Here is a 26,465-nt window from a genome sequence, read left to right as displayed (position 1 = left end):
TGATGTTTTGGGGCTGTCGCTGGGCAACACGGACTTTCAACTCCCTCCAAAGATTTTCTATGGGGTTGAGATCTGGAGACTGGCTAGGCCACTCCAGGACCTTGAAATGCTTCTTACGAAGCCACTCCTTCGTTGCCCGGGCGGTGTGTTTGGGATCATTGTCATGCTGAAAGACCCAGCCATGTTTCATCTTCAATGCCCTTGCTGATGGAAGGAGGTTTTCACTCAAGATCTCACGATACATGGCCCCATTCATTCTTTCCTTTACACGGATCAGTCGTCCTGGTCCCTTTGCAGAAAAACAGCCCCAAAGCATGATGTTTCCACCCCCATGCTTCACAGTAGGTATGGTGTTCTTTGGATGCAACTCAGCATTCTTTGTCCTCCAAACACGACGAGTTGAGTTTTTACCAAAAAGTTCTATTTTGGTTTCATCTGACCATATGACATTCTCCCAATCCTCTTCTGGATCATCCAAATGCACTCTAGCAAACTTCAGACGGGCCTGGACATGTACTGGCTTAAGCAGGGGGACACGTCTGGCACTGCAGGATTTGAGTCCCTGGCGGCGTAGTGTGTTACTGATTGTAGGCTTTGTTACTTTGGTCCCAGCTCTCTGCAGGTCATTCACTAGGTCCCCCCGTGTGGTTCTGGGATTTTTGCTCACCGTTCTTGTGATCATTTTGACCCCACGGGGTGAGATCTTGCGTGGAGCCCCAGATCGAGGGAGATTATCAGTGGTCTTGTATGTCTTCCATTTCCTAATAATTGCTCCCACAGTTGATTTCTTCAAACCAAGCTGCTTACCTATTGCAGATTCAGTCTTCCCAGCCTGGTGCAGGTCTACAATTTTGTTTCTGGTGTCCTTTGACAGCTCTTTGTTCTTGGCCATAGTGGAGTTTGGAGTGTGACTGTTTGAGGTTGTGGACAGGTGTCTTTTATACTGATAACAAGTTCAAACAGGTGCCATTAATACAGGTAACGAGTGGAGGACAGAGGAGCCTCCTAAAGAAGAGGTTACAGGTCTGTGAGAGCCAGAAATCTTGCTTGTTTGTAGGTGACCAAATACTTATTTTCCACCATAATTTGTAAATAAATTCATAAAAAATCCTACAATGTGATTTTCTGGATTTTTTTTCTCAATTTGTCTGTCATAGTTGACGTGTACCTATGATGAAAATTACAGGCCTCTCTCATCTTTTTAAGTGGGAGAACTTGCACAATTGGTGGCTGACTAAATATTTTTTTTCCCCACTGTACATGTTGTATTTCTAATCCAAATGAGCAGGTGCTAAGCATTTGTATTTCCGTGAGTGTAGTTAAGAAATGTCTGATAGGTGAATTCCTTTATCTCTTACTTTCCCCGCCCCTCTCTGAATCAGCCAACCCTCCTTCTACCCAAGCATTCATGCTATTGTTAGTCCAGTCCACTAGGGACCTGTTTTCATTGTATTACGTTAGTAATCAATAACCTACAGTTGAAGTCGGAAGTTTACATACACCGTAGCCAAATACATTTAAACTCAGTTTTTCCACAATTCCTGACATTTAATCCTAGTACAAATTCCCTGTCTTAGGTCAGTTAGGATCACCACTTTATTTTAAGAATGTGACATGTCAGAATAATAGTAGAAATAATTATTTATTTCAGCTTTTATTTCTTTCATCACATTCCCAGTGGGTCAGAAGTTTACATACATTCAATTAGTATTTGGTAGCATTTCCTTTAAATTGTTTAACTTGGGTCAAACTTTTCGGGTAGCCTTCCACAAGCTTTCCACAATAAGTTGGGTGAATTTTGGCCCATTCCTCCTGACAGAGCTGGTGTAACTGAGTCAGGTTTGTAGGCCTCCTTGCTCGCACACGCTTTTTCAGTTCTGACCACACATTTTCTTTAGGATTGAGGTCAGGGCTTTGTGATGGCCACTCCAATACCTTGAGTTTGTTGTCCTTAAGCCATTTTGCCACAACTTTGGAAGTATGCTTGGGATCATTGTCCATTTGGAAGACCAATTTGCGACCAAGCTTTAACTTCCAGAATGATGTTTTGAGATGTTGCTTCAATATATCCACATAATTTTCCTTCCTCATGATGCCATCTATTTTGTGAAGTGCACCAGTCCCTCATGCAGCAAAGCACCCCCAGCATGATGCTGCCACCCCCGTGCTTCACGGTTGGGATGGTGTTCTTCGGCTTGCAAGCTACCCACTTTTTCCTCCAAACATAACAATGGTCATTATGGCCAAACAGTTCTATTTTTGTTTCATCAGACCAGAGGACATTTCTCCAAAAAGTATGATCTTTGTCCCCATGTGCAGTTGAAAACCGTAGTCTGGCTTTTTTATGGCGGTTTTGGAGCAGTGGCTTCTTCCTTGCTGCGTGGCCTTTCAGGTTTTGTCGATATAGGACTCATTTTACTGTGTATATAGATACTTTTGTACCTGTTTCCTCCAGCATCTTCACAAGGTCCTTTGCTGTTGTTCTGGGATTGATTTGCACTTTTCGCGCCAAAGTGCATTAATCTCTAGGAGACAGAACGTGTCTCCTTCACGAGCGGTATGACAGCTGCGTGGTCCCATGGTGTTTATAGTTGCGTACTATTGTTTTTATAAATGAACGTGGTATCTTCAGGCATTTGGAAATTGCTCCCAAGGATGAACCAGACTTGTGGACGTCTACAATTTCTGTCTGAGTTCTTGGCTGATTTCTTTAGATTTTGCCATGATGTCAAGCAAAGAGGCACTGAGTTTGAAGGTAGGCCTTGAAATACATCCACAGGTACACCTCCAATTGACTCAAATTATGTCAATTAGCCTATCAGAAGCCCCTGAAGCCATAACATCATTTTCTGGAATTTTCCAAGCTATTTAAAGGCACAGTCAACTTAGTGTATGTAAACTTCTGACCCACTGGAATTGTGATATGGTGAATTATAAGTGAAATAATCTGTCTGTAAACCGACTTGCCAAAACTATAGTTTGTTAACAAGAAATTTGTGGAGTGGTTGAAAAACTAGTTTTAATGACTCCAACATTTACATTTTACATTTACGTCATTTAGCAGACGCTTTTATCCAGAGCGACTTACAAATTGGTGCATTCACCTTATAGCCAGTGGGATAACCACTTTACACATTTTTTTTTTTTTGTGGGGTGGGGTAAGGGGGGGGGGGGGGGGTTAGAAGGATTACTTTTTCTATCCCAGGTGTTCCTTAAAGAGGTGGGGTTTCAAATGTCTCCGGAAGGTGGTGAGTGACTCCGCTGTCCTGGCGTCGTGAGGGAGCTTGTTCCACCATTGGGGTGCCAGAGCAGCGAAAAGTTTTGACTGGGCTGAGCGGGAACTGTGTATGTAAACTTCCGACTTCAACTGTATATGTGTGAAATTTGTTTTGATTTAGAATGGAACATTATCATTCACCTGTCTTGAAACAGGGGCAGGGGAAACAATTAATGTAATCTATGCACTTAAATAGCGAATGGAGGAAGCTTTTCCCATGGTTCATTTTCATGCCAGCCAGGTAGGCTATACTCCTGTTGGAAAGATATGCTTAATAGTAGGAAAGTTGAGAAATAAATATAGTAGGCCTAGCCTATAGAAAGCTGATGTGATCCTCCTCTTTTTAGTAGAGGCCATCACTCTGTTTTCTCGCGCAATTGCATAGCCTATAGAAATTGCATAGCCTATGGAAATGTTGCGCAACATGAGCTCATGGGCTCTCATGAAGTGTTTGATTAGATTTTTTGCATTGATGTCAGAGTGATCAAAGGGACAATAGAGTGCTGCGTACCAGGCAGTTAGCAAGTTTGGTAGGCTACTAATGACCATCAGCAGCATCAGAGCTTGGAGAAGCCTAATTACCGTGACTAAACATCACTAAACGGTCACAATTTGACTGCCTTCATGACTTGTGACCGCCGGTGTGGTGGTAATATGGTCACTGCAACAGCCCTAGGTATGACCATCTTAAAACAATTCCATATGTTAGCTTAGGAGAAACCCAGCCCCGGGCCCTTAGACCTTAGGATAGCGGTTGCCAAACTAGGGGTCGCGACCCCATGTGGGGTCGCCTGATTTGAAAATGGGGTCGTGGGAGAATTTCCATTATCCTGAAGAAAAAAATATATATACAAAAAAATACATATATTATAATATCGTCTTTGTATGTCAAAATCATTGTAATGTGGTTAACCTTAAAAATTTAACTGAAAATTATTCAAATCTAAAAGATAATATTCAACCAGAGAGCGCCCTTAGATCATGGGAAAAGGCCACTCTTGACCGTTGCACTTGAATTATTCCCACAGTGAATGGCTAGGCCCGCTACGCTATGAAACCACACACTATTGCAGAGACTTTGATATTACCGGCCGCAATTGATATCGTGAAAACAATTTGTGGGGAGGCAGAGGCACAGAAACTCACATCAATACCTTTGTCAGATAACACTGTTACACAAATAATTTATGCTATTGCTAGTAATCAAGAGCAACTCAAAAACTGCCCAGCTTATGCTCTCCAAATGGACGTTGGCTGTGAGGGCCGACATGCCCAGGAATTGACTTTTGTTTGCTATAGGACATATTGTTCTGTCTCACGATTCCCGAGCATAAAAATTCACAGAGGATGTTCAGTGTGTTGCGTGTCTATGTTAACGAAAAACTGATTCCATGGGATCGAATGGTAGGCTTTTGCACAGATGGGGCTCCATCTATGGCGGGACGGCAGGCAGGCCTTGGCACTCTAGTTATGAATGTGTCTCCCTCTGCCATATGGACGCATTGTATGATACACCGAGAGCAACTGGCGGCAAAAGAGCTGAGCCACAGAACTCTGAGATATAGTGCAGATATAGCCCCAAATAAAAAAGTTAACATTGGCTGTTAATTACATAATTGTTTTCACATGGTTACGGTCACAAGAATTGTCAGATATCAAAATGGGGTCGTGGGCCAAAAAAGTTTGGGAACCCCTGCCTTAGGGGGTTTTCCGGAGCATTGTCTTTCAACCTATTTTGAGTGTATTGTAGTGATTGAGGTTTGTGTGTATGCTTGTTTTTATCATGAGATGCACTAAGTCAATTCCTATCAACTTCTGTTGGTTTAACAAATTGTTGAATCTTGAGGGACATATGGGGCCACAAAAAGGTGATAAAATAACAAACAAAAGTAGGGTGATTTTAGATGAAGCCTGACCATTAGGTACGCTGACTGACATGTCGATGACATCACTAGCGTTGTCATGCACCGACACGAGGATCTCAAATGTGGCCACCAGCTCTCTGTTGAGTGGGTTACGCACAAACACAGCACCTGTGGGAACACACACACGCACGCACACACACACACGCACACACACACACACACACATTTAACACACACAAACAGGCACGTGCACATGTATGCACATGCACATGTACGCACACACGCACAGACAGACACACAGAGACACACAGAGACACACGCACGCACATACACACACACTTACTTATACTGCATACACATGTTTTCACAACATCCACAGAATCTGAGTAAAGATGCAATGCTAATCATGATCTATTGTGTCTGTTGACTACTAACCCGTGTGGAAATCGATGCCGAACGACTCTTGCAGCCCATCTACAGGGTTATTCCCATCATCCTTGGCCTCCACAGAGATTATGTAATATTCCAGCCGGGGTCGTAGGTCATAATCCTCGGCGGCAAGCGTAGCCACCACCACGCCTGGCGGCGTAGACTCGTTTACGTTAATAGTCGTCACGGGTTCAATGAAACGCGGTCGCGAGTCATTGACATCATCCAGGATGACCGACAGGGTGCCAGTGCCCGACAACGAGGGCGTGCCGCGGTCGGTAGCCAAGATGACCAGGCGGTAGGAGCCGCGCTCCTCACGGTCGAGGATGACGTTGCCCACCAGAACGGCGCCAGACAGGGAGTCGACTATGAAGCGGTCCTGGGCGCCACTCTCCAGCCGGTACAGCAGCCAGGCGTTAGAGCCCGAATCAGCGTCACTGGCAGACAGCTGTGTCACCACCACACCTAAAACAGAGAGAGAGGACACAGGGGTTAGGATAGAACACAAGGGGCAGGTTTCCCAGACATAGATTAAGCCTAGTCCTGGACAAAAAATTATGTTTAATGGAGAATTTCTGTCCAGGACTAGGCTTAAAGGGGCAATCTGCCGTTCAAACAATAAAACGCTGTCACTCCGCCACTGTTTTGGTACACAGCTGAGGGATTGGGCTGGAAAAATGTAACCACTCTCAAATTCATAGACAGTGCTATGGATGCAAAGACTGACCATCCATGATATAAAAGTTATAGTTTGTGGCTATACAGTGTTTGTTTACAATTACATTGTTTACAAACAATCAAGTAAAACAAGATTAGATTTGGGGTTCTGATGGGGTACGACAGTTGAACTAAGCCTGAGGCATTTATAAGTTATATTCTTCAAGAATCAATGGGTATATATCATTTATTTAACAAAATAAGTAATGGATGTATTTGTGCATGTATTTGTGGCTTGGGATGATGCACATACATACACATACACATGCATGCACGTACATACACACACATGAATGCATGCATGGAGTCACACACACACACCCATCCACACCAACACACACTCACCAGTGGGGCTGTTCTCAGGAAGGTGCACAGTTAGGCTGGGGGGGTTGAAGACAGGAGGGTTGTCGTTCTGATCCAGGATGGTCACAGTGAGGGGCACACTGCTGTTGAGCCCCCACACATCCTCCCCCACCAGGAACAGTTCCACCCACGGCTCCACAAACGTCTCACGGTCCAACAGCGCCACCTGTCGCACACACACCACTCCTGCAGGGGGGAACAAGGGAGAGGTACAGGCATTGGGTTCATTGGTGCTGACTTCAAAGTTGTTATAATTCATTGCATGTGTGTAGGGTTGTGAGTGAGAGTGTGTGTATGTGTTTGAGTGTGCATGTATTAGAGTTGTGTAATTGAGTGATCATTATGTGTGTGTGTGTGTGTGTGTGTGTGTGTGTGTGTGTGTGTGTGTGTGTGTGTGTGTGTGTGTGTGTGTGTGTGTGTGTGTGTGTGTGTATGTGTGTGTGTGTGTGTGTGTGTGTGTGTGTGTGTGTGTGTGTGTGTGCGTGCGTGCATGTGCATGTGTGTGTCAGACCTGTATCAGAGTCCACAGTGAAGAGGTCCAGTCTTGTTCCCAGCAGACGGTACCTGACCACAGCGTTGGGCCCAATGTCTTTGTCCTCAGCCAACACTGGTCCATTCAACACTAACACAGCACTGCCTGAGAGATGGAGAAGGATGGAGGAATATAGAGGGGGAGATGGAGAAAGGAAGATGTGTGGGATGGCAAAAGGGGAGAGGACAGTTAAATACAATAATTGAAGAGGGAAAAGCAAGAAAGATTGATGAAAGAGGGAAAGATTGAGATTGGGGAGAGAGTGGGAAGAGAGAGAAACATGAGTGATGGAAGCATAGAGGAAAGCAGAGATAAAGAGAGGAATAGCGAAATAGGTAGTGGGTGCCAGGGTAGGGATAGAGGTAGCAGAGGAATTATACATTATCAATTTAAACAAACAGTCACACAGACAGACATACAAACACACCAGTGAGGTTGGTACCTGCGGGGGAGTTCTCAGTGATCTCAGCCTGGTAGCTGGTCTGTGTGAATATGGGCCTGTTGTCATTCTCATCCAGAACTGTGATCACCAGCAGTTCTGAGTCCTGGAGAGAGGGTTGGAGGGAGGGAGAGAGAGAGAGAGACGGATTGGGGTAGGAGGGATGGGGTGGATGGGGAAGGGAAGAAGGGAGGGAAGAGAAGAAGGTGAGAAATGTTCTCAATAAAAAAGCAAATAGCTGTAATTTCATACAATATTTGAAGGTCAAGTGTCATTGAATAATGGTGTCTATGTAGAGCTTGGCGATATAAAAAAAATCCATACTTGAAAATACAGAGGATCAACAACATTGCATTCACTCCGCATTGTTTGCAAGAAGGTCGTTTAGTAATACTGCAAGACAACACGGCAAAGAAATTCACTTTTTGGCCTAATCTAAAAACTACAGGTTTGGGTCAAATCCAATACAACACAACACGGAGTGAAACCCTCTGTATTTTCAAGTATTGTGGTGGCAGCATCATGTTATGGCTATGCTTATCAACAGCAGAGACTGGGGAATTTGTCAGGATCAAAATAAATATGAATGGACCAAAGCAGAGTTAAAGAATTATAGGAAAACCCTGGGATAGAGTTGTATGTTTCTGCTGGACATTTACTCAAATGTTAATGCCAAAGACACACCAGAATGGCTTTCCATTAGGTATTAAGTGATTCCTGAGTGGTCTAGTCTCAGTCCTTACTTACAGTGCATTCGGGAAGTATTCAGACCCATTCACTTTTCCAAATTTCTTACATTACAGCCTTATTCTTAAATGGATTAAATTGTTTTTATTCCTCATCAATCTACACACAATACCCCATTAAGCAAAAACAGGTTTTTAGAAATGTTAGCTAATTTATTAAAAATATCACATTTACGTATTCAGACCCTTTACTCAGTACTTTGTTGAAGCACCTTCGGCAGAGATTACAGCCTCGAGTCTTCTTGGGTATGACACTACAAGCTTGGCACACCTGTATTTGGGGAGTTTGGGGAGTCCCATTCTTCTCTGCAGATCCGCTCAAGCTCTGTCAGGTTGGATGGGGAGCGTCGCTGCACAGCTATTTTCAGGTCTCTCCAGAGATGTTAGATCGGGTTCAAGTCTGGACTCTGGCTGGGCCTCTCAAGGACATTCAGAGACTTCTCCCGAAGCCACTCCTGCGTTGTCTTGGCTGTGTGCTTAGGGTCGTTGTCCTGTTGGAAGGTGAACCTTCGCCCCAGTCTGAGGTCCTGAGCGCTCTGGAGCAGGTTTTCATAAAGGATCTCTCTGTAATTTGCTCTGTTCATCTTTCCCTTGATCCTGACTAGTCTCCCAGTCCCTGCAACTGAAACACATCCCCACAGCATGATGCTGCCACCACCATGCTTCAACGTAGGGATGGTATTGGCCAGGTGATGAGCTGTGTCTGGTTTCCTCCAGACGTGACGCTTGGCATTCAGGCCAAAGAGTTCAATCTTAGTTTCATCAGACCAGAGAATCTTGTTTCTCTGGTCTGAGAGTCCTTTAGGTGCCTTTTGGCAAACTCCAAGCGGGCTGTCATATGCCTTTTACTGAGGAGTGGCTTCTGTCTGGCCACTCTACCATAAAGGCCTGATTGGTGGAGTGCTGCAGAGATGGTTGTCCTTCTGGAAAGTTCTCCCATCTCCCCAGATGAACTCTGGAGCTCCAAATCATTTTCAATCAATTTCATTTACCACAGGTGGAGTCCAATCAAGTTGTAGAAACATCTCAAGGATGATCAATGGAAACAGGATGCACCTGAGCTCAATTTCGAGTCTCATAGCAAAGGGTCTGAATACTTATGTAAATAAGGTATTTGTTATTTGTTTTTATTTTTAATACATTTGCAAAAATGTCTAAAAACTTGTTTTCGCTTTGTCATTATGGGGTATTGTGTGTAGATTGATGAGGGGAAAAAAATAATTTAATTTCAAATTGTATTTATAAAGCCCTTTTTACATCAGCAGATGTCACAAAGTGCTATACAGAAACCCAGCCTAAAACCCCAAACAGCAAGCAATGCAGATGTAGAAGCACGGTGGCCAGGAAAAACTCCCTAGAAAGGCAGAAACCTAGGAAGAAACCTAGAGAGGAACCAGGTCCTGAGGGGTGGCCAGTCCCGTTCTGGCTGTGCCGGGTGGAGATTATGACAGTACATGGCCATTAAGGCCAGATATTTCTCCAAGATGTTCAAACGTTCATAGATGACCAGCAGGGTCAAATAATAATCACAGTGGTTGTAGAGGTCGCAACAGGTCAGTTCATCAGGAGTAAACGTCACTTGGCTTTTCATAGCTGGGAATTTAGAGGTTAAAATAGCAGGTGCGGTAGAGAGAGAGAGTTGAAAACAGCAGGTCTGGGACAAGGTAGCACGTCCGGTGAACAGGTCAGGGTTCCACAGCCGCAGGCAGAAGAATGAAAACTGGAGCAGCAGCACGACCAGGTGGACTCTGGACAGCAAGGAGTCATCAGGCCAGGTAGTCCTGAGGCATGGTCCTAGGGCTCAGGTCCTCCGGGAGGGGAGGGAGAGAGGGAGAGAGAGAGAATTAGAGGGAGCATACTTAAATTCACACAGGACACCAGATAAGACAGGAGAATAACACCAGATATAACAGGCTGACCCTAGCGCCCCGGCACATAGACTATTGCAGCATAGATACTGGAGGCTGAGACAGGGGGTGTCGGGAGACACTGTTGCCCCGTCCGACGATACCCCCAGACAGGGCCAACCAGGCAGGATATAACCCCACCCACTTTGCCAAAGCACAGCCCCCACACCACAAGAGGGATATCAACAGACCACCAACCTACTACCCTGAAATAAGGCTGAGTATAGCCCACGAAGATCTCCTCCACTGCACGAGCCCGAGAGAGCGACAAACCGGACAGGAAGATCATGTCAATAACTCAACCCACTCAAGTGATGCACCCCTCCTAGGGACGGCAAGGAAAGCACCAGTAAGCCAGTGACTCAGCCCCCGCAATAGGGTCAGAGGCAGAGAATCCCAATGGAGAGGCAGGAACCGGCCAGGCAGAGACCTCAAGGGCGGTTTGTCGCTCCAGTGCCTTTCCGTTCACCTTCGCACCCTGGGCCAGACTACACTCAATCATAGGACCTACTGAAGGGATGAGTCTTCAGTAAAGACTTAAAGGTCGAGACCGAGTCTGCGTCTCTCACATGGATAAGCAGACCATTCCATAAAAATTGAGCTCTATAGGAGAAAGCCCTGCCTCCAGCTGTTTGCTTAGAAATTCTAGGGACAATAAGGAGGCCTGCGTCTTGTGACCGTAGCGTACGTGTAGGTACAGTTGAAGTCGGAAGTTTACCTACACCTTAGCCTAATACATTTAAACTCAGTTTTTCACAATTCCTGACATTTAATCCTAGTAAAAATTCCTCTGTCTTAGGTCAGTTAGGATCACCACTTTATTTTAAGAATGTGAAATGTCAGAATAATAGTAGAGAGAATTATTTATTTCAAATTGTATTTCTTTCATCACATTCCCAGTGGGCCAGAAGTTTACATACACTCAATTAGTATTTGGTACCATTGCCTTTAAATTGTTTAACTTGGGTCAAACGTTTCGGGTAGCCTTCCACAAGCTTCCCACAATAAGTTGGGTGAATTTTGGCCCATTCCTCCTGACAGAGCTGGTGTAACTGAGTCAGGTTTGTAGGCCTCCTTGCTCGCACACGCTTTTTCAGTTCTGCCCACACATTTCCTTTAGGATTGAGGTCAGGGCTTTGTGATGGCCACTCCAATACCTTGACTTTGTTGTCCTTAAGCCATTTTTCCACAACTGTGGAAGTATGCTTGGGGTCATTGTTCATTTGGAAGACCCATTTGCGACCAAGCTTTAACTTCCTGACTAATGTCTTGAGATGTTGCTTCAATATATCCACATAATTTTCCTTCCTCATGATGCCATCTATTTTGTGAAGTGCATCAGTCACCTCCTGCAGCAAAGCACCCCCACAGCATGATGCTGCCACCACCGTGCTTCATGGTTGGGATGGTGTTCTTCGGCTTGCAAGCCACCCCCATTTTTCTCCAAACATAACGATGGTCATTATGGCCAAACAGTTCAATTTTTGTTTCATCAGACCAGAGAACATTTCTCCAAAAAGTACAATCTTTGTCCCCATGTGCAGTTGCAAACCGTAGTCTGGCTTTTCTATGACGGTTTTGGAGCAGTGGCTTCTTCCTTGCTGAGCGGCCTTTCAGATTATATCGATATAGGACTCATTTTACTGTGGATATAGATACTTTTGTACCTGTTTCCTCCAGCATCTTCACAAGGTCCTTTGCTGTTGTTCTGGGATTGATTTGCACTTTTCACACCAAAGTACGTTCATCTCTAGGAGACAGAAGTCGTCTCCTTCCTGAGCGGTATGACGGCTGCGTGGTCCCATGGTGTTTATACTTGCATACTATTGTTTGTACAGATGAACGTGGTACCTTCAGGCGTTTGGAAATTGCTCCCAAAGATGAACCAGACTTGTGGAGGTCTACAATTTTTTTCTGAGGTCTTGGCTGATTTCTTTTCATTTTCCCATGATGTCAAGCAAAGTGGCACTGAGTTTAAAGGAAGGCCTTGAAATACATCCACAGGTACACCTCCAATTGACTCAAATTATGTCAATTAGCCTATCAGAAGCTTCTAAAGCCATGACATCATTTTCTGGAATTTTCCAAGCTGTTAAATGGCACCGTCAAGATAGTGTATGTACATTTCTGACCCACTGGAATTGTGATACAGTGAATTATAAGTGAAATAATCTGTCTGTAAACAATTGTTGGAAAAATTACTTGTGTCCTGCACAAAGTAGATGTCCTAACCGACTTGCCAAAGCTATAGTTTGTTAACAAGAAATGTGTGGAGTGGTTGAAAAACGAGTTTTAATGACTCCAACCTAAGTGTATGTAAATTTCCGACTTCAACTGCATATAGTGAAAACAATAGTGGTCCTAAAATGGAACCTTGAGGAACACCGAAACATACAATTTCTTTGTCAGAGGACAAACCATCCACATAGACAAACTGACATCTTTCCGACAGATAAGTTCTAAACCAGGCAAGAACTTGTCCGTGTAGACCAATTAAGGTTTTCAATCTCTCAAAAAGAATGTGGTGATCGATGGTGTCAAAAGCAGTACTAAGGTCTAGGAGCACGAGGACAGATGCAGAGCCTTGGTCTGACGCCATTAAAGGTCATTTACCACCTTCACGAGTGCGGTCTCAGTGCTATGATGGGATCTAAAACCAGACTGAAGCATTTTGTATACATTTTTTAGGAAGGTAGTGATTTGCTGCACAAAAGCTTTTTCTAAAAGTTTTGAGAGGAATGGGAGATTCGATATAGGCTGATAGTTTTTTACATTTTCTGGGTCAAGGTTAGGCTTTTTCAAGAGAGGCTTTATTACTGCCACTTTTAGTGAGTTTGGTACACATCCAGTGGATAGGGAGCCATTTATTTTGTTCAACATAGGAGGGCCAAGCACAGGAAGTAGCTCTTTCAGTAGTTTAGTTGGAATACGGTCCAGTATGCAGCTTGAAGGTTTAGAGGCCATTACTATTTTCATGAATGTGTCAAGAGATATAGGATTAAAAAACTTGAGTGTCTCCATTGATCCTAGGTCCTGGCAGTTTTGTGCAGACTCAGGACAGCTGAACTTTGGAGAAATACGCAGATTCTGTAATTTGCTTTCTAATGATCATTATCTTTTCGTCGAAGAAGTTCATGAATCACTGCTGAAGTGAAAGGCATCCTCTCTTGGGGAATGCTGCTTTTTAGTTAGCTTTGCGACAGTATCAAATAGAAATGTTGGATTGTTCTTATTCTCCACAATTAGGTTGGAAAAATAGGATGATCGAGCAGCAAAGAGGGCTCTTCGATACTGCTCTGTACTTTCTTTCCAAGTTAGTAGGAAGACTTCCAGTTTGGTGGAGCGCTATTTCCGTTCCAATTTTCTGGAGGCTTGCTTCAGGGCTTGGGTATTTTCTGTATTCCAGGGAGCTAGTTTCTTGTGACAAATGTTTTTTGTTTTTAGGGGTGCGACTGCATCTAGGGTATTACACAAGGTTAAATTTAGATCCTCAGTTAGGTCGTTAACTGATTTTTGTACTCCAACGTCCTTGAGTAAGTGGAGGGAGTCTGGAAGGGCCTCTAGGAATCTTTGGGTTGTCCAATAATTTATTACACGGTTTTTGATGGTCCTTGGTTGGGGTCTGAGCAGATTATTTGTTGCGATTGTAAACATAATAAGATGGTGGTCCGATAGTCCAGGGTTATGAGGAAAAACATTTAGATCCACAATATTTATTCCACCGGACAAAACTAGATCCAGGGTATGACTGTGGCAATGAGTAGGTCCGGAGACATGTTGGACAAAACCCACTGAGTCGATGATGGCTCCGAAAGCCTTTTTGAGTGGGTCTGTGGACTTTTCCATGTGAATATTACAGTCAAATTTATTTATATTATCTGCCATGACTACAAGGTCCGATAGGAATTCAGGGAACTCAGTGAGGAACTCTTTATACGGCCCAGGAGGCCTGTAAACAGTAGGTATAAAAAGTGATTGAGTAGGCAGGCCAGGCTTGGTCCTGTTTGTGGGTGAGTCCCAGAAAGAGGGCCAATTATCTACGAATTCTATCTTTTGGGAGGGGCAGAAAACAGTTTTCAACCAGCGATTGAGTTGTGAGACTCTGCTGTAGAGCTCATCAGACGCCCTAACTGGGAGGGGGCAGAGACAATTACTCGATGCCGACACATTTTTCTAGCTAATTTACACGCTGAAGCTATGTTGCTCTTGGTGACCTCTGACTGTTTCATCCTAACATCATTGGTGCCGACGTGGATAACAATATCCCTATACTCTCTACACTCGCCAGTTAGCCTTTACGTCAGTAGCCCTGCCCCCTGGTAAACAGTGTATGATCGCTGGATGATTATTTTTAAGTCTAATATTGCGTGTAATGGAGTCACCAATGACTAGGGTTTTCAGAGCTAATTGTGGTAGGCTTCAGTGGCTCAGACCCCGTAACGGGTGGAGGAGAGACTTGAGAAGGCTCGGCCTCTGACTCCGACTCGTTGATTAATGGGGAGAACCGGTTGAACGTTTCTGTCGGCTGAATGAGCGACACCGGTTGAGCATGCCGACAGCATTTCTTTCCAGAAGCCTTGAGAAAATTGTCCGGCCGCGGGGACTGTGCGAGGGGATTTATACTACTATCTGTACTTACTGGTGGCACAGACGCTGTTTCATCCTTTCCTACACTTACATTGCCCTTGCCTAACTATTGCGTCTGAAGCTGTGCTTGCAGCACGGCTATCCTCACCAGAAGGCGATAGTTCTCCTGTATATTATGAGTACAGCGACTGCAATTAGATGGCATAGTGTTAATGTTACTACTTAGCTTCGGCTGGTGGAGGTCCTGTAGAACCGTGTCAAGATAAAGCGTCCGGGGTGAAAAAGTTGAATGAAAAAAGTTGAGCGAGTAAAAAATATAAAAATAACTAAGACGTTGGTAAAATTTGATAAATGAAGATAGTTTAAACTGTAAAAGAAAAAGTAAAAACCGCCAGGTTTGGCAGTTAGCCAAACAGCGTAGCACGGAGACAAGTGACGCGCTCAAAACGGAAGTGAAAAATAAGGCTGTAATGTAACAAAATGTGGAAAAAAGTCAAGGGGTCTGAATACTTTCCGAATGCACTGTATATTTGCTTAAAAATCTGAGACAGGGTTTGAATATTGCTGTCCATCAATGACTCCCAATCAAATTTACTGAGCTTGAGCAATTTTTCAAAAACAATGGATATATGTATGTTGCCATAAGTGTTGCAATTTGTTAGAATCTTATTCAAAATGATTCACTGCTGTAATGGCTGCCAAAGTTGCTTCCACCAAGTACTTACTCTGGGGTGTAAAGACATACGCAATCATTACATTTTAACTGTTTTAATTTTTTTTATTAATTTGGAAAATGTTCTATAATTTTTTTCACTTTGAAAATGTTCAGTAGATTATGTACAGTAGATCGGTAGGAACAAAATAGAATTGAATCCGTTTTTATATTTAATTATAAAGACTGTGCAAGAGGTGTGTAGACTTTCACTAGGCACTGTAGGTAATCAATGATAAGATCAGTGTATGGTTTTGCAGAGTTTTGGTAGCTTACAGCTGAGGAAGCAGTGGCTTGACTTTGCCAGTAAATAGCATATGGCCTGAGAGGGGGTTATGTGTGTGTGTGTGTGCATGTGTGTGTGTGTGGCAGTACCCGGCGAGCGATGCGGGGGTTCTCAGGGTTGTCTTTGACCGTGATGGCCAGTGTGTACTCCGCCACCCTCTCTCTGTCCAGAGGCCTGTTCACCTGCACCACCCCTGTCTGAGATAGAGCAAGAGATAGAGAGACAGAGAGAGGGAGAGAGAGAGAGAGAGAGAGAGAGAGAGAGAGAGAGAGAGAGAGAGAGAGAGAGAGAGAGAGAGAGAGAGAGAACAAGAAGGATGATAGACATGACTCATCAATTACGCCAGTATATCCTTCCCTTTTCAATGCCTCTCTATGACTTTCTATCTATTTCTCTGTCTACATTTTTCTACCTCTCCTCTCTATCTGTTCTACCCCTTTACTCCCTCTCCGTAACCCTTCTTCCTTTATCCACTATCCTTTTCCTAACCTTCTCGCCCTCTCTCCCTCTCCTTTTCTTCCCTCACACCTTCTGTCCGCCTCCCATCCCCTCCTTTCCCTCCCTCTCACAGTGTCATTGATGTAGAAGGCTCCGTCGCGGTTTCCGGCGGTGATGTTGTAGGTGAGCAGGGCGTTGCGTCCACTGTCCACATCCCGCGCTCTGACCCTGGCCACCGAGGTGTGGACGGACGCCCCCTCGCTCACACTGGTGTTGTGGGGCAGGTTGAGCAGCACGGGGTCGTTGTCATTGATGTCCAGAACCTGAACACCCACCACCACCTGGGAGATCGAGGAGACACAATACAGGGTGGTACTTGGTCTTAGTGTGTGAGTGTGTGAGTGTGTGTGTGTGTGTGTGTGTGTGTTGTGTTCATTGAAGTGTCTGAGCATGTTAGCAGGATCAGTGCATATCTGTGCGAACACACCATGCTGCTGCGTGGTGGGTTGCCCAGGTCTTTGGCCATGACAGTGATGTTGTAGAAGGGTGTGGTCTCTCTGTCCAGCTCCACGTCTCTCCTCACACGCAGCTCTCCCTCCACTGGAGATATCACAAACTCATCTGAGAGAGAGAGAGAGCGAGAGAGAGAGAGAGAGAGAGAGAGAGAGAGAGAGAGAGAGAGAGAGAGAGAGAGAGAGAGAGAGAGAGAGAGAGAGAGAGAGAGAGAGAGAGAGAGAGAGAGAGAGAGAGAGAGAGAGAGAGAGAGAGAGACACAGAGAGAGAGACAGAGAGAGAGAGAGAGAGAGAGAGAGAGAGAGAAGCTCACCAGCATGCATGCACACACACACAATAACCCACCCCCTCCTCCACAAAGACACACACACACTCACACATATACACACACACACCACAACTACGGCTGTGGGGGTCATGACATTTTGTCAGCCGGTAACTGTCAAATAACTGCCGGTCTCACGGTCATTGACCGTTAATTAACATTAGGCAGGTCTAAAGAAACATTATGATATGAAGAAAATGTAGCCTATTTCAGAAGAACAGAATACCATATTCTGAGTCGTCCTTATGTTAGCCCCTGTAACAACGGTAAATGTAATAACACCTGTAAATGTAATAACTTTTCTATTTGTAATAACTTTTAGGTAACACTTTACTTGACACCCAGCATCATAACACGGTCATAACCATGTCATAATATGGCATAACAGCTGACATAACTTGTCATAATATGGTCATAACACTGTCATGACACATATATTTACACCTGTTGTGACATATATTGCGTTATTTTATGGCTGGTTATGACACATACATAACAGTGTCAAAACCCACAAACCTACCACACAAGGCAAAACATTCCATTACACCATAGCCTACTTGTCAACAGTATGTTTATGTTATATAACATCTTCTGAAATTGACCATATTAAAATTATAATTGTAATTACGCACACATTGATGTCAGACATGCACCTACCCCAATGCTCTATTTCTGATGACTGGGATGAATGGAGGAGCAGATTTAAGGAGCAGGACAAGACACCCTCTTTTTGACTGATGACTGACATAAGGGCATGTACGTGATAGGCCTATCTGGCTTATGTAATTATGATGCTCATAATGCTTATTGACAGTGTCATAAAGTGTATTTTCTTAGTCCAAGAAAAGTGACACAGGATGGTCATAATGCTTTATGACAGTGGCATAAAGTGTATTTTCTACAAGTTATTTAAAATATGATGAAAAAAAAACATGACTGTAAAGAATGCATTACAACAATTTAAGAAACAAACTTTCAAACTAAAGGAAACTTCTTGGCAGAGAAAAAACACATTTGAATGACCAGGAAAAGAAGCGCAAGAAACCTGAAAACACCATCCAACCTGGAACTGAGTGAGTAACGTTAGTCTGAAGCCACTTTTAAAGGCAAGAAGAAAAATACATTACAATGATATACTTTACTTTATAAGGACTGAATGCTAAGTTAAGGCTACCAAGCTTGCTAGGACAGCACAGATCCGGCTAACAACTTAAATTAGCACTGAGGTGTGAAGTGAGAGGTGTCAAAGCCCTTGAGCCCAGCAATGCAGAGGCCTTTGAAGCCCCCTCCATCTGTGCAATAAGAAACAATATTGTTGCTTTGATCACATCAGAAGATATCCTCCTCGCATTCTACAAAATACAACAGCCACAGGACAACTTTGTTTGGACGTCGTAAAGGACCATGGACGGTGGACAGAGACTTGCTAGCTACGTTAGCTAGCTAGCTGGGATTTTCTACAAGAAATCTGCCTCCCTAAAAAAGCTTCTCCCAAGTGGGTGTGACACCTACTCCCGTTGCCTGCTGCACTGCTGCTTGGATTCCACCTGGCGATCTGTTCACCATCTGACCTGGCCTGTCTCCCCCTGTCTGGTACAGGTACCCCCGCCACACTCCCCCCTCTCTCCCGAGCTTTCGCTCACCTCCAGCAGACACGCACAGTTGGGGCGAGTGACTCTGAACTTACAATGGCTAGCCCCAAGTCGTTATATTTTTTTCTTGTGCTTTATGCTATTTGCCTCATGACACCTGTGTGCTTTGTTGACTATGAACTTGCTTGTTCTTTTAAATATCTCTTTGTTGACTGTTGCTGTGTGTTATCGTCCACCATCAGCACCGGCCTGTACCCTGCCTGCCCTATGCTCTCTCCTGGTCCCTTACACTAAGTCTGAATTTGTCCTGCTAGGTGACCTAAACTGGGACATGCTTAAACCACCTGACCAAGTCCTAAAGCAATGGGACTCCCTAAATCTTTCTCAGATTATTACCAATCCCAGAATAGGCTACTTTAGTCAGGATTCTTATTTGACTCAGCCATGCCTCCTTGCCCGTCCAACATTTCCTCATCTCCCACCCCTTCTAATGCGACTAGCCCCGATGCTCCTCCCTCTTTTTCCCCTGCCACGCTATAAAGTTTCTCCCTGCAGGCGGTCACAGAATCCGAGGTGCTAAAGGAGCTCCTTAAACTTGTCCCCAAAAAACCATCTGTGTCAGATGGTTTAGACCCTTTCTTCTTTAAGGTTGCTGCCCATATCATCGCCAAGCCTATCTCCGACATGTTTAACCTGTCTCTCATCTCTGGGGAGGTTCCCATTGCTTGGAAGGCAGCCCCAGTGCATCCCTTATTTAAAGGGGGAGATCAAGCTGATCCTAGCTGTTATAGGACAATTTCTATTTTGCCCTGTTTATCAAAAGTGAGTTTATCAAAAACAACTTTTTTATGAATAATGTAATAACTTCAATCAATCACGTAATAACATACCAAAAGCAATGTTTTGATGTACTACTTCCCTCAATTCGATGCACATACCACCGCCCACTGCCAAATACAACACAAACTCATGCACATCATATCATACTCATACGTAGAGACACTCACAAGCACACATTGAAATGTACACACGTGAACGGTAACACACACACACACACACACAGGCAACACTATACTTGATTATTATTAATCAAGGGTATTATTATGTTATCGTTTTTTTTTTTACGTTATCAGGTAAGTAGCAACTTCAACCGGTCATGTATATCACTGTCTTTATATATTATTTCCCTTATTTTGATGGACATGGAATAGTCCCAAAAGTGCAAAACCCATTGATCTGACACTCCAGGCAGGCTCAAGCAAACGCGCAAAGTTTTTGAACAATTTTAAATTTGGATGGCACCAGGGCAATTGGGTAGACTTGTCAGGTTTTGGCCATGACTGTTCGGGTTTTGGTCACTAGATGTCCCCATTGCACCTTTTTTGTACCTTTTGTTTTTCTTGCTCTAATTATTGTTTGCACCTGTAGGTCATTCCCTTGTTAGTATTTAAACCCTGTGTGTTCCTCAGTTCCTTGCTCAGTGTTTGTAAGTTAGCACCCAGCCCCAGCCCCAGCCCAAGCCTTGTTTTATATAGACATTTCTCTGGTGGGATTTTCCAGAGGTTCTTTGGTTTAGTTTTTGTGTTTTGTTTGAGTAGTCTTTTGAGGTTTGTTTTTCCCTGCTGTTTTTTACCACTTTGTGGAGTTTCTTTTGTTTTTTGGAGGTTTTCCTCTTTGTGCCTCTTGGCTTTATTTTTGGACATTGCGGATTTAGTTTCTTTGCCTGAAGATTTTGTTCTTTAATTAAACCACCATCTCCAGTACAGCTGTGTCTGCCTCATCTTCTGGGTTCTGACAATTATTAGTGACTGTTTCTCGCACCGGGTCGTGACAGAAACACTGAGCCATTATTATGAACCCAGAGGCAGCCAGTACCCAGGATCTTTTTTCCATGCTGTCCCACCATGAGGGGACTGTCCAACGCCACGAAGCTGCTCTGGTTCAGCAAGAGGCCTTAATGGCTAGACATTCTCAACTTCTGTCAGAGATGCTGACTTCCATAAAGCAGATTTCGGATCGACTTTCCCCGGCAACTGCTTCTGCTCCAGTTCATCCGATTCAAGGGCCCCTGGCAGTTAATCCCCTGGCTGAACCTCGTCTGCCGCCTCCCCAACGGTTCTCAGGGGATCCGAGTGTTTGTAAGGGGTTTTTCACCCAATGTTCTCTCTCCTTTGAGCTGCAACCATCGTCGTTTCCCACCGACCGGTCCAAGATAGCATATATCATCACCCTGCTGTCGGAAAAGGCCCTAGCCTGGGCTACTGCTGTGTGGGATGCCCAAAGTCCCTGCTGTGCCAGCTACTCTACCTTTGCTGAAGAATTCAAGCGAGTGTTTCAAGGTCCTACCAACAGCCCTGACTCAGCCAAACAGCTCCTGACTCTCCGCCAAGGTCGGCGCAGCGTGACGGACTATGCCATCCAGTTCCGCACTGTGGCAGCAGCAAGTGGCTGGAACGACGAGGCGCTCACAGTGTGTTTTTTGAAGGGTCTTTCTGACACCATCCAAGATGAACTGGCCACTCGGGAACCACCGGACAACCTCGAGTCCCTTATCAAGTTGGCTTCACGCATAGACCAGCGTCTGAGAGAGAGAGAACAAAACCATAGACCGCTCACCCTAGTTCCTATCGGTTCCAGCTCCGAGTCTCCACCTTTATCCTCGCTGGCTCCACCAGAACCCATGCAGGTTGGACGCATCTCCCAGGCTGAGAGAGACCGCCGGATGAGGGAGCGATGCTGTCTATATTGCGGCAAACCGGGCCATTTCCGCTCCACGTGTCCCGGGCTCCAGGGAAACGCACTCTCCCGTGCAGGCCTGGGAGGACTGTAACGGGAAACATAACCTCCTCCCATCCATCCAACTCCCGCCTGCTCATTCCTGTTACCCTTTCCTGGGACGACCACGAGGTTTCTCTTCAAGCCTTGGTAGACTCTGGAGCCGCAGGTAACTTCATGGATGGGATCTGGGCGAAGGAGAATGGCGTTCCTTCTGAACCTCTAAGTGACCCCATAAGGGTTACTACGTTGGATAGAAGTCCTTTGGGATCTGGACTTGTCACTCGTGCCACTACCCCCTTACGACTTTCAGTTTCCCAACACCAGGAAGTGATGAACTTTCATCTGATCTCCTGTTCCGAGTTTCCTCTCGTCCTTGGTTATCCCTGGCTTCACAGCCATAACCCTCACATCGACTGGTCTGTGGGCACTATCAAGCAGTGGGGTCCTACGTGCCAAGCCACTTGTATCTTCCCGAGTTCCCAGAGTTCTCCTTCCGAGTCTCTAGAATCCATCGACTTGTCCCGAGTTCCCGAGTGTTACCATGACCTCAAACTGGTATTTAGCAAACAGAGGGCCACCAAACTACCACCCCATAGACCTTACGATTGCACCATCGACCTGTTGCCGGGGACCTGCCCTCCCAGGGGTCGGATCTTTTCCCTTTCTCCTCCCGAACGAGCTGCTATGGATACCTACATCAAGGACGCTCTGACAGCAGGCCTCATGCGTCCATCTACCTCGCCGGCGGGAGCGGGGTTTTTCTTTGTGGCCAAGAAAGACGGTGGATTACGACCTTGCATCGACTACCGGGGACTCAATGCCATAACCGTCCGTAACCGCTACCCGCTACCTCTTATGGCCACAGCCTTTGAGCTGCTCCAGGAAGCAGTTGTCTTCACTAAGCTTGACCTGCGGAACGCATACCATCTTGTGCGGATCAAACCCGGGGACGAGTGGAAGACCGCTTTCAACACGCCTACTGGTCACTACGAATACTCGGTGATGCCCTTCGGCCTGACCAACGCTCCGGCTGTGTTCCAAGCGCTCATAAACGATGTGCTTAGGGATATGCTTTACATCTTTGTGTTTGTTTACTTGGATGACATCCTCATCTTTTCGAGCTCCCTTCAAGAACACACTAAGCATGTCAGACAAGTGCTCAAACGCCTCCTAGACAGCCATTTGTACGTTAAGCCGGAGAAGTGTGAATTCCATTCCTCTCGAGTACAATTCCTGGGATTTATAGTGGAACCCGGACGAGTCCAGATGGACCCCAAGAAGGTAGAGGCGGTAGCGGATTGGCCCACCCCCAAGTCCGTTAAGGAAGTTCAGCGTTTCCTGGGCTTCACCAACTTTTACCGCAAGTTCATCAAGAACTTCAGCTCGGTGGCAGCTCCTCTCTCGGCGGTAACCAAGGGTGGCAACACAAGGTTTCTGTGGGGAAGAGAAGCTGAGACGGCCTTCCAAGGACTCAAGCAGCGCATCCTCTCTGCTCCCATCCTGACACTACCAACGGCGGATGAACCTTTTGTGGTGGAGGTAGACGCATCAGAGGTTGGGGTTGGAGCTGTCCTGTCTCAGAGGGGTGAAGACAAGAAGCTTCATCCTTGCGCCTTCTTCTCTCACCGGCTTACCCCGGCCGAGAGGAATTACGATGTGGGGGATCGTGAACTCCTAGCGGTTAAGATGGCATTGAAGGAATGGAGACACTGGCTCGAGGGGGCTTCTCAACCGTTTCAAGTGCTTACGGACCACAAGAATCTGGAGTATATCCAGCAGGCGAAGCGGTTGAACGCCAGACAAGCTCGATGGTCTCTTTTCTTCAGCCGATTTCAGTTTATCCTCACCTATAGACCCGGGTCGAAGAATCTCAAACCGGACGCCTTGTCACGAATCTACTCTCCTGCCATTCGAGAAGATACTGACATGACTGTCCTTCCGGCCGCTAAGATCGTGGCTCCGATCTCGTGGCAAGTGGAGGATACCGTGAAACAAGCTCAAGCCATCGAACCGGGCCCTGGAGGAGGTCCTGCTAATCGGTTGTTTGTTCCCAAGGCAGCAAGGTCCCAAGTCCTTCGGTGGGGGCACTCCTCTCGCCTCACCTGTCACCCGGGCGTAGGCCGCACCTTGGAGTTCATCCAGCGTAAGTTCTGGTGGCCCACCATAAAAGAAGACGTTGCCACTTTCATCAAGGCCTGTTCCGTGTGCTGCCAGGGCAAATCTTCTCACCTCCGCCCTCAAGGACTCCTTCACCCTCTATCTATTCCCCACCGACCCTGGTCCCATATCTCGTTGGACTTTATTACTGGCCTTCCTCCGTCCCATGGTAATACTACGATCCTAGTCATCATCGACAGGTTTTCTAAGGCGGCCAGGTTTGTTCCTTTGACTAAATTACCTTCTGCCAAGGAAACAGCTGAGTTGGTGATTAACCATGTGTTCCGAGTCTTTGGGATTCCGCAAGATATGGTTTCCGACAGAGGTCCCCAGTTCGCCTCAAGGTTTTGGAAGGCCTTCTGCCAACTCATAGGGGCCACGGCCAGTTTATCTTCAGGGTACCATCCGGAGTCCAATGGCCAAACTGAGAGGATGAATCAGGAGCTGGAAACCACCCTCAGATGCATGGTTTCCAACAACCCGTCCACTTGGTCATCCTTCATTGTTTGGGCCGAGTACGCGCACAACACCTTGTGCTCCTCCTCCACTGGTATGTCCCCGCATGAGTGTCAGTTTGGCTATGCGCCTCTATTGTTCCCGGACCAGGAGGCAGAAGTCAGAGTGCCTTCAGCCTCGAGGTTCATCAGACGCTGTCGGCTTACGTGGAAGAAGGCACGTCTTAATCTTCTGCGTTCCTCTCAGCAGTACCAACGACAAGCCAACAGAGGTCGCCGTCCCGGTCCTACCCTGTACCCCGGCCAGAGAGTATGGCTCTCAACTAAGAACCTACCACTACGGGTGGAGTCTCGCAAGCTGTCCCAGAGGTTCATCGGTCCCTTTAAGATTGCCAGGAGAGTCAATCCCGTTACTTTTCGCCTGCACTTACCCAGATCACTTAAGATCAATCCAACATTTCACATTTCTTTATTAAAACCTGTTGTTTTTTCTCCCCTTATCCCGGCAGGCAGACCTCCCCCTCCGCCCCGTGTCATCGGTGGCCAGTCGGCTTATACCGTCCACCGGATACTGGATTCCCGCCGGGTGCAGCGGTCCTGGCAGTATCTGGTGGACTGGGAAGGCTACGGTCCCGAGGAGCGCTCCTGGGTTCCTGCCAAGGACATACTGGACCCTGACCTCATTCGTCAGTTCAGGGCCCTCCACCCTGAGAAGGCTGGTAGGAACGTCAGGAGCCGTTCCTAGGAGGGGGATTCTGTCAGGTTTTGGCCATGACTGTTCGGGTTTTGGTCACTAGATGTCCCCATTGCACCTTTTTTGTACCTTTTGTTTTTCTTGCTCTAATTATTGTTTGCACCTGTAGGTCATTCCCTTGTTAGTATTTAAACCCTGTGTGTTCCTCAGTTCCTTGCTCAGTGTTTGTAAGTTAGCACCCAGCCCCAGCCCAAGCCTTGTTTTATATAGACATTTCTCTGGTGGGATTTTCCAGAGGTTCTCTGGTTTAGTTTTTGTGTTTTGTTTGAGTAGTCTTTTGAGGTTTGTTTTTCCCTGCTGTTTTTTACCACTTTGTGGAGTTTCTTTTGTTTTTTGGAGGTTTTCCTCTTTGTGCCTCTTGGCTTTATTTTTGGACATTGTGGATTTAGTTTCTTTGCCTGAAGATTTTGTTCTTTAATTAAACCACCATCTCCAGTACAGCTGTGTCTGCCTCATCTTCTGGGTTCTGACAATTATTAGTGACTGTTTCTCGCACCGGGTCGTGACAAGACTTGCCTGAAACCTGAAGACTTGCATTAGCTCCACAAGCTAACACCTTAGCTTAAGCTCAGCAGAGGCTATCAAAGTATTGTGCTGCGCAGCACTAACCCAGTCAGTAACACCTGCAACCATCCAGGGCCTCGTTTCCCAGAGCCTTCGTAGCGTTAAGATCGTCGTTAGAACCATTTTACAATATATCTTTAGTAGCCAAGCTGTTTCCCAGAACCTTCGTTAGTAACGTGGTTCTTGAAAACCTTTGCACATCTATGAGTGATCCAGAACTTCCGCATCACTTTATTCACAGAAGATCTCCGCTAAACATAGAATCAAGATGTTTAGGCTAGGTATCTGTCTGACTGTGACCGCCGATAACTTCAGAACGAAGTTGACTACAAATACAAAGTTACCAAATTATTTGCAATTGTTACAAACAAGTGAAAGCTAAAACGATGCTTCAAATGAAAACCGAGATGACTGCATTAAAAGATAAATAGGCTACATTGGCCTATATATTGAAATCATATTAAGTTATATTTTGCCACTAGGCTACTGTCAAATTTTTGCCTCAATATGTTTCATGATGTGTGGCAAAATAGGCACAATGATGTGCCCAATCTGTGATTTAGTGAATTATTATTGGGTAAGCATAACAAGCCGCCTCAATTTTTGCAGCCATAGATGGTAATATCGCTCTAGGAGCTGATCAGTCGTCAGTATTGTGGAATAATTCTAATGTTAAGTTAAGATTTGAATGGAGAAAGCTGATCCGATAGCAGCACTGCTTTTCTTTCGATCCTATCAGTATCGACACATGGTCTGACAATGCACTTAGCGAACATTCTCTCTACCTGCTTGTTTGGGAAACACTCTTAGTTAGGTCGTAAATAACGATGCATCTGGTTGCCTAAGATCATGGTAATGCTTAAAGGGCAATTCCGCCACTTTCAACCTCATTTTTATCATCTCCAGCGCCAAACCAGTGTCTACATACACTATTTATACAGGTGTATGTGGACACCCCTTCAAATGAGTGGATTTGGCTATTTCAGCCACACCCGTTGCTGACAGGTATATTAAAATCCAGCACACAGC

The 26,465-nt window shown here is 45.5% G+C and overlaps 1 protein-coding gene across 1 annotated transcript in view; it reads right to left on the bottom strand.

The window, feature by feature from the left end:
* Positions 1 to 26,465, bottom strand: part of cdh23 (cadherin-related 23) — a gene marked incomplete at both ends in the record, with an annotated part of 695,931 nt that overhangs the window by 38,567 nt on the left and 630,899 nt on the right. The window contains 8 exons of the mRNA XM_084153635.1: positions 5,194 to 5,310; positions 5,578 to 6,036; positions 6,634 to 6,837; positions 7,163 to 7,288; positions 7,626 to 7,728; positions 15,950 to 16,057; positions 16,430 to 16,639; positions 16,786 to 16,919. Coding sequence (XP_084009761.1) covers positions 5,194 to 5,310; positions 5,578 to 6,036; positions 6,634 to 6,837; positions 7,163 to 7,288; positions 7,626 to 7,728; positions 15,950 to 16,057; positions 16,430 to 16,639; positions 16,786 to 16,919 — 1,461 coding nt within the window. The remainder of the gene's footprint in view (positions 1 to 5,193; positions 5,311 to 5,577; positions 6,037 to 6,633; positions 6,838 to 7,162; positions 7,289 to 7,625; positions 7,729 to 15,949; positions 16,058 to 16,429; positions 16,640 to 16,785; positions 16,920 to 26,465) is intronic.

Source organism: Coregonus lavaretus, assembly GCF_964263955.1.
Source record: "Coregonus lavaretus genome assembly, chromosome: 36".
In the NCBI taxonomy this organism is placed as follows: Eukaryota; Metazoa; Chordata; class Actinopteri; order Salmoniformes; family Salmonidae; genus Coregonus; species Coregonus lavaretus.
The sequence above is the reverse complement of the archived record's forward strand: the minus strand, read 5'-3'. Positions and strand labels throughout refer to the sequence as shown.